General features: G+C 35.6%; 1 protein-coding gene across 1 annotated transcript in view; it reads right to left on the bottom strand.

Annotated features, from left to right (window-relative positions):
* Positions 1-12478, bottom strand: part of WDFY3 (WD repeat and FYVE domain containing 3) — a 173107-nt gene that overhangs the window by 83535 nt on the left and 77094 nt on the right. The window contains exons 22-29 of the mRNA XM_004681148.2: positions 11762-11873; positions 10417-10607; positions 9510-9662; positions 4653-4726; positions 4410-4571; positions 3168-3262; positions 2237-2357; positions 1809-2026 (exon numbers count right to left, since the gene is read on the bottom strand). Of these exons, the coding sequence (XP_004681205.1) occupies positions 1809-2026; positions 2237-2357; positions 3168-3262; positions 4410-4571; positions 4653-4726; positions 9510-9662; positions 10417-10607; positions 11762-11873 (1126 nt within the window). The remainder of the gene's footprint in view (positions 1-1808; positions 2027-2236; positions 2358-3167; positions 3263-4409; positions 4572-4652; positions 4727-9509; positions 9663-10416; positions 10608-11761; positions 11874-12478) is intronic.

Here is a 12478-nt window from a genome sequence, read left to right as displayed (position 1 = left end):
AAAAAAAAAAGGGTAAAAGCAGTTTTTCTGCTACCACTGAAGTGATGTGGACAGAACTGGAGTGATGTTCTCTAGTCAGAGAACATACTGAGCCCTTCGACTGCAGGACTCAGGGGCCTAATGAACTACTCATACTTTCCTAACTAGAGAAGGTAAACCTGAATTTATATTCTCATGTCATGAAAAATAAACTTAACTACTATAAATCATGTGTTTCCAAAGTTATGAAAAACCTAAATAAAAGAAATCATGTGAAAAAATTCTGCAAACCACAATGCTTTCTATGACTGTTATGTACTATTATGCTACTATTTTTGGCTCAATAAAAGTCATACTGTCAATTAATATGTAAAACCCTCATATTCCATAGAATTCATTTTCAATTGTGCATTCATTATTTTCTACTAGCTATCATTAAGGTCAATAAGCAAAATTTCTTGCTACCAACCTGTTAAAGATACTATCTGTATGCTACATTCTATTTCCAGAGACAACTGAAAATAGTGAACAAATTTTCGGGTTATGAAAAGTGTATCTACAGCATAGTAAAAATAATAACTTAAAATGTATGTTTTAAATTTAAGTAGCTGACCAGAAGTCATTTCACAGTGAAAAAGAATGGGTATTGCTATCTCTTCTTTCTTCATCGCAAAGATTCTTCTGACATGTGAAATAACAACAAATCTATTCTAAAAGTTCTCTCTTCTTATCATCCACTTTAATATTTGAGAAAGTAGTTCATGCAGTAGCAAGGTATTGAAACTTTTACATTTTCTTTATAGGAAAATTATATATTAAATTCTGATCCCTATTTTCCCATGTGATGGTAAACACGTAAGCTTAATGCTTGTAAGAGTTGGAATGATCTCAATTTTCAATAAAAACATTACCATCAAATATCTATTCACAAAGTAAGATTAATATGAATCTAATATAGGAAATTTCAATCCTCTAATGTTAGCTAGCTGCTCAGTTATATACTGAAAAAGCACAGAAAAAGTAGTAGAGAATAAAGATCTGTAACTAAAACTTTAAACTTAAATCTAGAAGTGAATATAAGAGCCTGTGTGTTGGATCTGAGTGACCTGGATTTAAAAGTCAGAATTCACTAACTCTGACAAGTGACTTTCCTCCTATTCTTTGGTTTTCTTGTCAGTAAAATGGGTATGACAGTTATCAGAACCAAAGAGTTATAGAGTGAAAATTAAAGCTTAGTAATGGTGCAGAATAACCACTCAAAATGTTATTATTAATTCAAATTTGGTAACTGGTTAAATATTTACTTTTAGATCTGAAGGGTAATTTTTAAGATCATAAGGAATTTCTTAATTTTTCTGACTTTATTTTGACTTGCATTTTTTTTTAAGATTTATTTTTTATTTATGCATACAGAACTGGGGTACAGGCCAGGGGTGCAGGGGCAGTGAGCGGACTCACTAGATACAGAGTGGGCAGCAGAACAGGCTGACTGACAAAGTACACTGCTGAGGGGAGCAGTGGGAGGGTCAAGAGAGGTCCTTCTGCCTTGCCATGTGGATCACCTCACTGGGCGGGAATCGAACTCACGCAGAAGCGGCTTTAGCTTCTTAGTGCTATACTTTAACTCACTGTGCCAACAGGGAGGGCCTTTGACTTGTAATTTAATAAGCCAAATTTGAAACTTTCGTAAACTTTTTATTCTATCACTAATAAAACTTTGACTCCCAAAAGTCATCAGACAAACTGGAGATTAAATTATATACGATTTAAAATATTTAAAAACAAACACAGCCTCTTACTTCAAGCAGCTGATTATAAAAGGCCCATACCTAACACAGTTCCAATCTTATTCGTTAAGACAGAGTCGGTCTGCTCCAACCACCCTCCACCACTGAGTCCTTCCTTAAACTTGATGAGAATGGACTGATTACTCAGCAGGACAACCAGAATCCTCATGGCTGCTGTTACTGTGGTGGAATGCAAGTGTTCTTCCATAAACATCATAATCCAGTCAAAACCCAGTGTCTTGACCAGTTCTTCACATGCTCTATTCAAAGAAGACGGGTTTTAAAAAGAGAGAAAAAAATTAATTTCAAGTTTAAAAGGAAAATAAGGCTACATTTTGTTCTGGAGATACTATAAGTTTCTGGGTTTTAAAATACCTATTAAAAATCAGTGACAATACTTTCCTTTGTTGAACATGAATTAATTAGTTGATAGCAACTAATACCACAAATTCTAAAAAGACCTTACTTACTGTAAATTAATGCTTGTCTTTTCTTTAGATGTATAAACTAGTTTTAGCAATATATCCAGAAGTCTGTTCCTCAAAAGTATAAGATTCGCAGATACAAGACCTCCAAATTCTTCTTCAGTTCCTGTAACGAAAATAAATATATTAAGAGTCTTAGCAGATAAGCCAGAAAAGAATATTCAACACTATTCCAGAAATCTCATGGAAAAATGTTAGTGTTTTCTGCTAAAGTGGACAAGAAAAAGGGTCAACTCCATTACTTTTCTTTAGACTACTGAAAATTTTTCATTTGCATTTAATATTGCAAACGAACACGGACTGTTTCCTATAAAAATATTCCCCTCCCTTTTACCAATAGGGGGTAAAAGTCATCACATGAAATTCATACAAAAATAATACAGATCCTTAACTTCTAGATTCTTTTTGAGAGAAATAAGTTTAACAGATTTAAGTGATGAGATTACTGTCATATTCTACTTAGATGAAATGACAGTAAAATGTTCATTCCTAAGCACTTCTATATATTTAATATATAAAATTAACAATAAAATCGATATAAGATTAATGATAAAATAGATACAAATTACTTTTTAGCAAGTATCTGTTTCTGACAAGATATATATATAAATTTTTAAAAATCAAACAAATGCTCAAAATTTCATTAAAAGAGGTTTTCTATTGAAAGGAACATCACTAAAAATCCTCTAAAAGCACAAGTGATTTTAGCTTTAAAGCAGAATTCACATCCTATTAACCTTTGTAAGCAATTCTTTATGTGTACATATTGTATTTGTATAAAACAAATACATTTGTGGAATATCAAAAAATGTAAGATAAGGAGAAAAGTAAAATAGTCATATAACATAAAATCATATAATTCATGTCTAACGGGTGCCAGAAGATAACCAATTTTTAAGCTCCAGAATTGACTCACCAGTGTCAAGCTTCTCTTCATTGTTTATTTCCATAACTACAAACTTCTCACAAACTGCAAAGGTTGGCAAAGTAGAAGAAATAAACTGGCCAAACCTTAAAATATGAGAATAAAAATGGTCACAGATTTTATTTTTTTTCTCACAACAAACAACAAAATGCATAGAAATAATAAATAAAGATATGAAAAACAAAATAGTTCTTATTTTAACATTTTACAGAACTTGTGTTGATTATTATCTGGTTTGCTTAGCCCACACTCATGGAATTTCATATTATATATGTCATAATTTTTTATATTATAAGAAAAAAATACTTCTTCAGAAATAGGTCCTCTAATGCACTAACCAAACTATTTCGAAGAACCAAACAGCATTATTGAATGAAAACATCCTAACATTTTCAACATGGATTCACTGTAGCCTAGGAATTAGGAATTTGTATCTTAAAATCCTGGCTTTTATAAGTCACTTAACTTCAATGGGCCTTAGTTTAATATGTAAAGTAAAAAAAAAAAAGTAAAAAAAAAAAAACTTGGTAGGCTTAATGATAACTTCAATAAAGTTATCCCTATAGCTCCACACTAAGATCTAAGTAAATATTGTTAATAATAATGACAAAACAGTTCCTAAATTCCAGTTTTAAGTTAGAAATATTCTCTAGGGACTCCCTGGTGGTACAGTGGGTTAAAGTGCTTGCTGCACTGCAAGCTAGTGACAGCCAATTCAGTGCAAGTTCAATCCCCAGCCCTGGAGATGATCCACATGATGTGGAAGACTTGTCTTGACCCGCCCACTGCTCCCCTCAGCAGTGTACTTCCTCAATCTGCCTGTTCTGCTCCCCGCTCTGTCTCTGGTGAATCCTCTCACCACTCCTGTACCTCTGGCCTTTTCCCCAGTTCTGTATGCATAAATAAATAAATCTTCTGAAAAAAAAATTCTCTAGGTAAATGAATATAAACATGAGTGATTTACATGGTACGCAGGTTAGAGATAAGTCTTCTGAGAATATTCTACTAAGCAGGTATGTTTCTACTTGAGGTATCTTGGAGATTACATGGAAAGTGGTGACTAAGTCAATTTAAGCAATTCTCTACTTTGGGGTTAAGTCGTTTTTTCTTGAGTAGTATTAATATTACAGATGCTACAGAGAGAGGCACAGAAACCAATTACATTCATTTCATTCATTTTTACCTCACTAGTATTTTTAATTAATAAACTGACAAATACAGACATTTTACTACCTGAGAAGATCATTGCTGTTGGGAAAACCTTGCAGTAAGAAGCTCAGCACATTACTAATAGCAGCAATGGTAGGCTGGGATAAAGACATATCTCGAAGAGTCAGCAGCAGTTTTGGGATTAGCTGGAATTCCCTCATTAATTTGGCATTCTTTGATGCTTCACTAAAGAGAAAGAAGATTTTACACACAGTACTATTATCTCTTCTATAACTGAAAAATTAGCTACATAGGTATAACTAATACCTGGATTCTGTGAGCAATTCAATGAAATGTTCAAATAAGGAAAGATGAAGTTCGTATGGTGCATGAAGCCAGACCTACAGAAAACCAAAAAGGAAGAGTGTTATGCTTAAAGCTAGAAAATACCCCCAATGTAATTCAATAAACACAAATGCAGCATATCAAACTTATTTGACTTACACTTAAGTGAATCTAACCAATTTATTAATTTTTTATTTAGTGAAGCCCAATAAAACTTGTATACAGGACTTCTTGTTCTGTTTATTAGGGCATAACTGCTATGGAAATTATACTCCTAAGGAAACAACTACAAAGTTAAGGTCCACAGACTGTTTTCTAGGAACCCATGACTGAACACTATTACTGAATATTGAATATAATTAATAATGAATATTATGTACTGAGTACAAAGGCTGAATGATTGGAATCACCAATCATTCCAATATGGGGTCTAGAGTTGGTAACAGCCAGTGCAAAGTAATATGCCAAACAATTCCTGGAACTCATCAAGGGTTGAGAGATTAATCTGTACTCCTACTGACAGAGTAGGGTTTGCAATGCATAGGGACTTGGGAAGAGGTCTCACAGTGCATTACCTCAGTAGTAGGGGTAAATTAGCATTAGACTAAAGGTCCACTCTAACAAAGCTTAAAAGTATGTCTCAGAAGGATTTAAATGACTGTAACACCAGAGGAAAGTTCAATATCCTTCAAATGAGTACAACAAAATCTAAAATTCAGCATCTTTTCAATCATCATAAATAAACCCAGAAGACAGACAGATGTGATGGAATCAGCAGGCCTTGAAAAAAGCTATTAAAATATATAAGTATCAAATCATTATGTTTAAAAACCAATTTTATATGCCAATTAAACCTTACATTTAAAGGAAAAAAAAAAGAAAACTTTGAAAGGAACAAAAGAGGGATGGGTCCAATTGCCCAGGATAAATGGCTATGTGTACTTGAATGATGGGGGGTGGAATGGTGACATATATTTGAGGAGATGTGAATCTATACCCCTAAACTATATACAGTGCTGTAAACCAATGTTCCCTCAAAAAAGAATGTGGTATATATACATACACAATGAAATATTACTCAGTTATGAAAAAGATTAAAATCTTGCATTTGTAACAACATGGATGGAACTAGAGGTGGGTTATTCTAAGCAAAATAAGTCAGAAGGAGAAGACAAATAAATGGATGTTTTCCCTTATATGATGAACACAGAGAAATACCAAAGGCAGACAAAAACTAAATTAAAACAAACCCTAGTAATCTGATGGTAGGATTAAAATTGGTAGAGGGGGAGTGTGGAAGGAAGGGAACAAAGTGAGGAGGGCTCCATGGACTTCAGTGGAGGGCAATGGGTGCCTGGTGGTGGACATGGTGTAGTAACATGTCCAAAGAGGTGTGAAATAATCCTCAATCACATACAATGTTATAGACAGTATTAGCTCAGTAAAAATAATACAATAAAGAAGGAAATAACTGCAAATATAAACTTATAAATATGTTCCTTATGCTAAAGAATATAAAATAAAAACAAACATGATGAGAAGTGAAAATGTCTAAAATAAAAAAATATACTGAATGAAACTCAAATCTGATTAGTTTCTACCAAAAAAATCTAGTGAACTTGAATTCTTAATAATAGAAACTCAAAATGAAGCATAAGAAAAAACAGTGGAAAGACACTGCTTGAGCATTACTGACTTGCGTAATAATATCAAACAACCTACGCAATGTGTACTTGGCGTCCAGCAAGGGGAAGGAAAAAGGCAGCAGGAAAAATGCTGAAGAAATATTAGCTAAAAATTTCTAATTTGATGAAATTGAGAAACTGAGTGACTTTAAAAAGTGAGTAAGACCAAAGCAGAAGAAAGATATCACCAGAAAACATGAACTACAAGAAATGTCAGAAGTATTTCAGGCAGAAACTATAAAAGACAAAAATCTGGATCTACACAATGCCATAAATACTGTGCATGTGAGGAACAAGACAGAACTTTTAAAGTGTCTTTAGAAGATAAGTGACCATTTAAAGCAAAAATAATACAAAGTACTGTGGGGGACAAAGATCTATAAAAGTAAAATACATAGCTTCAACAGCACAAATGGCAGGAGAAAGGAAGTTTAGTGTTCCAAGGTTATACAGTATAGTTAAGTTGGTATGATAGTCCTTGAAACCAGACGTGTCATACTTATATTCAATCAATTCTAGAACAGCCACTAAAAATGAAAATGCTTGTGTGTTATTACAATTCATATTTCTTATATCTGCCAAATGGCTGTTCTGAAAATAGGGTGATATGATTATTTATAGGTTACTGTTTAAGGCAATTAGGAGTGCCATATGACACAATAAAGAAATAAGGAAATAAGCAGTAAGGAAAAAACATATGGTCTGGTACTATCTCTGCTTTCAGGGCTCCATTGGGGGTCTTGAAATATATTCCCTGTGGATAAGGGCAAACTAATATATTAGTCTCTTATGACAGGTGAGCAAGGTAGCATAAAATGAAACCAAAATTTGTGAAGTTTCATTTGTTCATATGTTAGATTTTAATCAGAATCCTGAAATTAAAGATAATTATTGCTTCACTGTGTCAATTACCTTAACAATACAAATGTAGGTATGATTAAATTGGTCTCCTTTGTATACCCCACTGTCCTTTCTGAGTATCTTTTCATTGCTTTTACAAGTTTTTATTTTATTTTTATTTGTTTTCCTCCTCTAATGGACTAAATACCTTGAAGGACTTGCTTATATTTTTATACCTTAACACCTCGTATAGTATCTGACTTAAATATCTCAATTTTCTAAAAAAGTAAAAGGTTTGGATATTAGAACTTTGAATATCAGGCTAAGAAATGCACCTCTTATTGCATCAGGGAAATCACCGTAAGTTTTTGAGTAAGTGCCTCACTCTGACAGAATGAAGTCAAAAGATAAATAGATGGCCCTCCCTGGTGGCGCAGCGGGTTAAAGCACAGCACTGAGAATCTAAAGCCACTTCCGCATGAGTTCGATCCCTGCCTGCCCCGGAGGTGACCACATGGTGTGGCAGACCTCTCCTGACCCGCCCGCTGCTCCCCTCAGCAGTGTACTTCGTCGATCTGCCTGTTCTGTCCCCCACTCTGTCTCTGGTGAAGCCTCTCACCACCCCTGAGCCTCTGGCCTGTACCCCAGTTCTGTATGCACAAATAAATAAATCTTTAAAAAAAAATAGATAAATAGAATAGTTCAAGAAAAGGGAAAAAGAAGTGAGTTACCTTAGTAGTTTAGAGAAGAATTGACCAAGGCCTGGATTAAGATGTAATGGCAGACACAGTAAATGAAGACTGAAGTGCTAAGTAGAATCTGTATAATGCATTACTGAAGTGTTTATAAACTGAGGAAGGAGGAAGGCTGCATTTTCAGTTTCAAACCCTGGTGAGTAGGGAAATGGTGGTGTTATTAATAGAAACAGAAGTCAGAAGGAAGAGCTAATTTGGGGAAGGATGTTAAGTTCAGTTTAGGAGTTGCTGGAACATAAAAATGGAAATGTTTGTCATACAAGAAATTAGAAATAAGTCTGGAACTCAGATGTCAATGAGAGCTATAGGTTTGAGAGTCAACTCTGTACGGATGGGCTGGAGGACTGGCTGAGATTCTAAATGAAAAGAAATCAGCAAATGAAGGAAAAGAAGGAAGATGTGTGCTTTTATGCAATAGAACTTCCATAGCAGGGAAACTGTGTGGACAGCAGAGGCAAAGAGAAAAGCCGAGTGAGGCAAGCACAGCCGCAGGAGGTGAGGTTAGGGGAGACAGACTGGGCCACATGCACGGAGAGCTGGAGACTGAGAGCTGAGTGTAGGCCAGCTTGCTAACAAGCTTTCACATAAAGCTTCAGTGAAGCAATGAGGGCACATTTGCTAGGAATTTAGCAGGAGCGTTAAGGGATCAGGGGGGGGAAAAAAGACAAACTAATGTAATAGAGTGAAAATGAAAACAATGAACAACTATGAACCAGAGACATTCTATGAGGGTGGGAGGGGGGATGGGAAGAGTGCACTGGAATGTGGTGGTTGATGGCACACGGGTGAATTGGTGGTGGGAAGCCGTGGGGATTACAACTGAGATGGAAAAAATACACAAAATGAAGATCGATGCAAAAAAAATTAAAAATATAATAATAAAAAATATATGATAATAAAAAGACAGAAGTTCCATTAGTCATGAGGAAAAAGAGGTAGGGCCTAGACATCACAGTTGGCAAACATTCAAGTAAAGGCGTCTTGTGGGGAGGCAGTGATACAAAGAAGAAAGAGATATGACCTTGGAGCGAGAGAGAGAAAATAAAGCCTATAGTGGCTCAAATGCCAAGATAAATGGAGAAAGTAAACAGGTTCTGGTGCCAGGGTGAAGAGGACAGCAAAAGCTGTCACAGCAATGAGAGCAGAATGCAAAGCTCATTATTTTACCAACATAAAGGATGTTTTACTACACAGCTACTACTAACCAAAATCTCAAGTCTAAAGGCCTGTTTGTTCAGGAAAATTTTCCATCAGAATTATTCAATAAAAATGTGTTCCCCTCACAATGCCAGTGGCAGCAACAAGTCAGCTGTAGTTAAGTATATGCCCTGTACCGTACTGCTTTTATATTAGTTGCAAAATGAAATATTATTGGTGAGAAGGCCCCTACCACTACCTTATTTTTTTTCATATTTTACTGATGACATTAATATGAACTTAATAAAATTATTGAATGTAAACACATCCCACACACGAAACTATTTAATAGTTTGCTTATCAATACACAGAAAGAGAAACGGCTCATTGATTATATCACCAGTTAGTGTTTCTATACATACTTCAAAGTCACAGAGCAGGTCCTGGAAAGCAGTTGAATTTGGAATAATGGAGGTCTCATGTCCACTATCCACAGTTCCCACCAAGGAAAATGTCAGATGGAGGATGTGGCTATTAAGAAGGGAACGTTTCTTCTTAAGCAGCATTGCCAACAACTACAAGAAAGCAATATGTGTAAGTGATAGAAGATGCCCTAGAGAGTACAATGAAGAGCAATTGCTGAGACCTTTATGCAGATTTCTACATTTTTATTATGTCCATATAACAGCAGCGAAAAAAGCAGGGTACTCCCATTACTCTATTACAAGATGTCCAATTTTTTTTACAAACCCTTTTCATTCAAACATTGGTGTTTAAATAGACGATTTTCTACACATTATATTTTATCAAAATGGAATTTTTCTTTTGCACCATAAATTTTCAGTGCTAACAACAGAAACATATTCCATTAGTAGTTCGCACATTTCCTAAGTTAGGATATGGGTTCGCATTGGGGGAGTAAGATGACTCAGAATGGAGGGGAGAAAGTAGTAACTGGGGAGCTCTGTTATGGATATGGTGGTCTCCACAGCAGGTGCTAACATGCTGTATCATTTCAGTCCTTTTTCTATAAAGAAAATTAACAAACCACTGTTAAAAAATATGCTCAAAAATTAAAGCTGAAGGCCAATTCAGCTTTAGAGGTAACAGAGGCCAATTCAAGTGTTTAGAAGTAAGATGTGAGGAGACAGGGAAAAAAGAATGAACTGAAATATAAAGATACTTTCACATGACATGTAGTTTTCACCAAAATGTACTAGCTTTTAATTTGGACAGTATAATAGTTTTTAAAAAATAGATGAGAATTAAATTTTTTTTGTTGTTGTTAAGAACTAAGTAAAGCTGAGGCAATGCATTAGAGTTACAAACCTGGTAGCCTTTGATTCTTTCCATTTCTTTGCTGGCTAGTGGGTTACTCTTGACCACACAAACCAGGGCCTTGACTGCTGCATACAGCCCTTCTACATCAGAGGCCATGGCCACGAGGCCCAGGATGGCTGCAGCTCCACCAATGTACTGCAAAGTAGTGGCAACAGGCTTAGGGACAAACGTTCTTACTCCTGATTAAAAGACAGTAAAAAATAATTAAAAGAAATCCCCCATGTAAAGAAGAACCATGTAAATAATCCTAAGAAGTATTTAACTAATTATAAAATGACACTACTTTTAAATAAAAAAAATCGAATGAGCATATACTCTCAGAAAAGAGCTGGGGGTCCTGGAGTGAGCAGAGAAGAGCTGGGTTTAAAGGCAGTACAAATGTTTCACAAGTAACTCTGGGCAATATAGAGACACAAAAGTACAAAGGTTTTGGGAATGTATTTCTGAGGTGAGTGAGGAAACATGGTGAGAGCAAAAGATGCTTGAGGGATGGGTTGGCACGCTAGTGAGGATGAAGTAGTCCCTCCAGTTATGTCAAGCAAAATATACTACTAACCATTACATACTCCTAGTGCTATAATATTGTTGCAAAGGACACACTGCAATTACTCTGCAAATATTTGTGGAAATGAACAAAGGAAAACCAGCACATACTTTTAGCAATGCAATATTACCAAAAACACAAAACAAAGTCAAGATAGGTGCAGTGTACTGGGGCAATAAAAACTGACAAGGACTGATAAAAATGTAGCTTTTGTTACTCTACAAAGAAAGCAGTATTATGCACTTGTTTGCACTTTAAAATATATTACCACTGGTGCTGAATTGTGGATGGTCCCATGGGTTTGGGTACAAGATCCTATCCAACCAAAAAACACCAACCCATTTTAAACAGACACAAGGTTCTACAGAACACCTGTCAACTCTAACTTACTACAATAAGACAGGTGTTTATACTGCAAAGCTCTCATTTTACCTCGTTTCCAAATCACACCAGCATTCGACATGGTGTCCACTGCTTCACCAAAGCACATAACTGTTGTTATTTCTAGGTCCCTAAATTTTAGTGTGAAATTTATTTTAAAATTACATAGAAGTATATAGTCAGTGCTCACCAGAACTGATGAAAGAGGGGGAAAAGTTAACAGGATTTTATAAAAGCTTATGATTTTTAAAAGTTGGCTGGGGTTTGAGATTCCTGCATTAGTCTCTAAGTTCTTACCCCAGTCAGCATGAAAAAGTATGGACTTAAAACACCTCCCCAAGAGTGAGAGAAGTGCATGGAGATTTGATGGCAGGAAAAGAAGTCTGAAACAAGGACAATCTGACTCACCCAAGTATCCAATCAGAGTGGCCCCAATGGTCCGCGCAGGCCCATTAAGGTGTCCTGCAGAATTGTGGACCAGCTTCACCGGAGTGGCATTCTCATGGGAGGAAATGCCTAACTGAGAATAGGAAAGGGAATATGTCACTACAGAAGAATGGTTTGAACACTTGGACTGCAAAAGAAAGGGAGGGAAAAGACAACGGTGGGTAGCCTGTCTTTTCTCTCTCCCATTAGCAGAATGTTAAAAACTCGAGCATTCACTTTTCAAAATGTACAAATACTTCCAAAAGTGAGGAAACTTGAAGAAGGTAAGTGAAATATAATCTGAGATGGAGATGGTGAGGGGATCTTGGGAAACATTTTCAAAAGATTTCCTGAATGAAACTGTGGCTTATAAGTTTCTCAACAGCCATAGTATTTCCAATCACTGAACACAGTATTAGCTTTACTTCATCATATCCATGTGTCCCACAAATCATCCAGGAGTTTATAGATAAATCATGCCCGCATAACAAACTAGTACAATCACTACGGAAAACTGTTTGGAGGTTCCTCAAACTGCTAAACATGGAGCTTCCCTACGACCCAGCAATCCCACTCCTAAGTATCTACCCAAAAGACACAAAGACACTGATTAAAAAAGATACCTGTACCCCCATGTTTATTGCTGCTTTATTTACAATTGGAAAAACATGGAAGCAGCCCAAATGCCCAAAAGTAGAT

The sequence above is a fragment of the Condylura cristata genome, unplaced genomic scaffold (assembly GCF_000260355.1).
Source record: "Condylura cristata isolate star-nosed mole 26May11 unplaced genomic scaffold, ConCri1.0 scaffold00012, whole genome shotgun sequence".
In the NCBI taxonomy this organism is placed as follows: domain Eukaryota; kingdom Metazoa; phylum Chordata; class Mammalia; order Eulipotyphla; family Talpidae; genus Condylura; species Condylura cristata.
The sequence above is the reverse complement of the archived record's forward strand: the minus strand, read 5'-3'. Positions and strand labels throughout refer to the sequence as shown.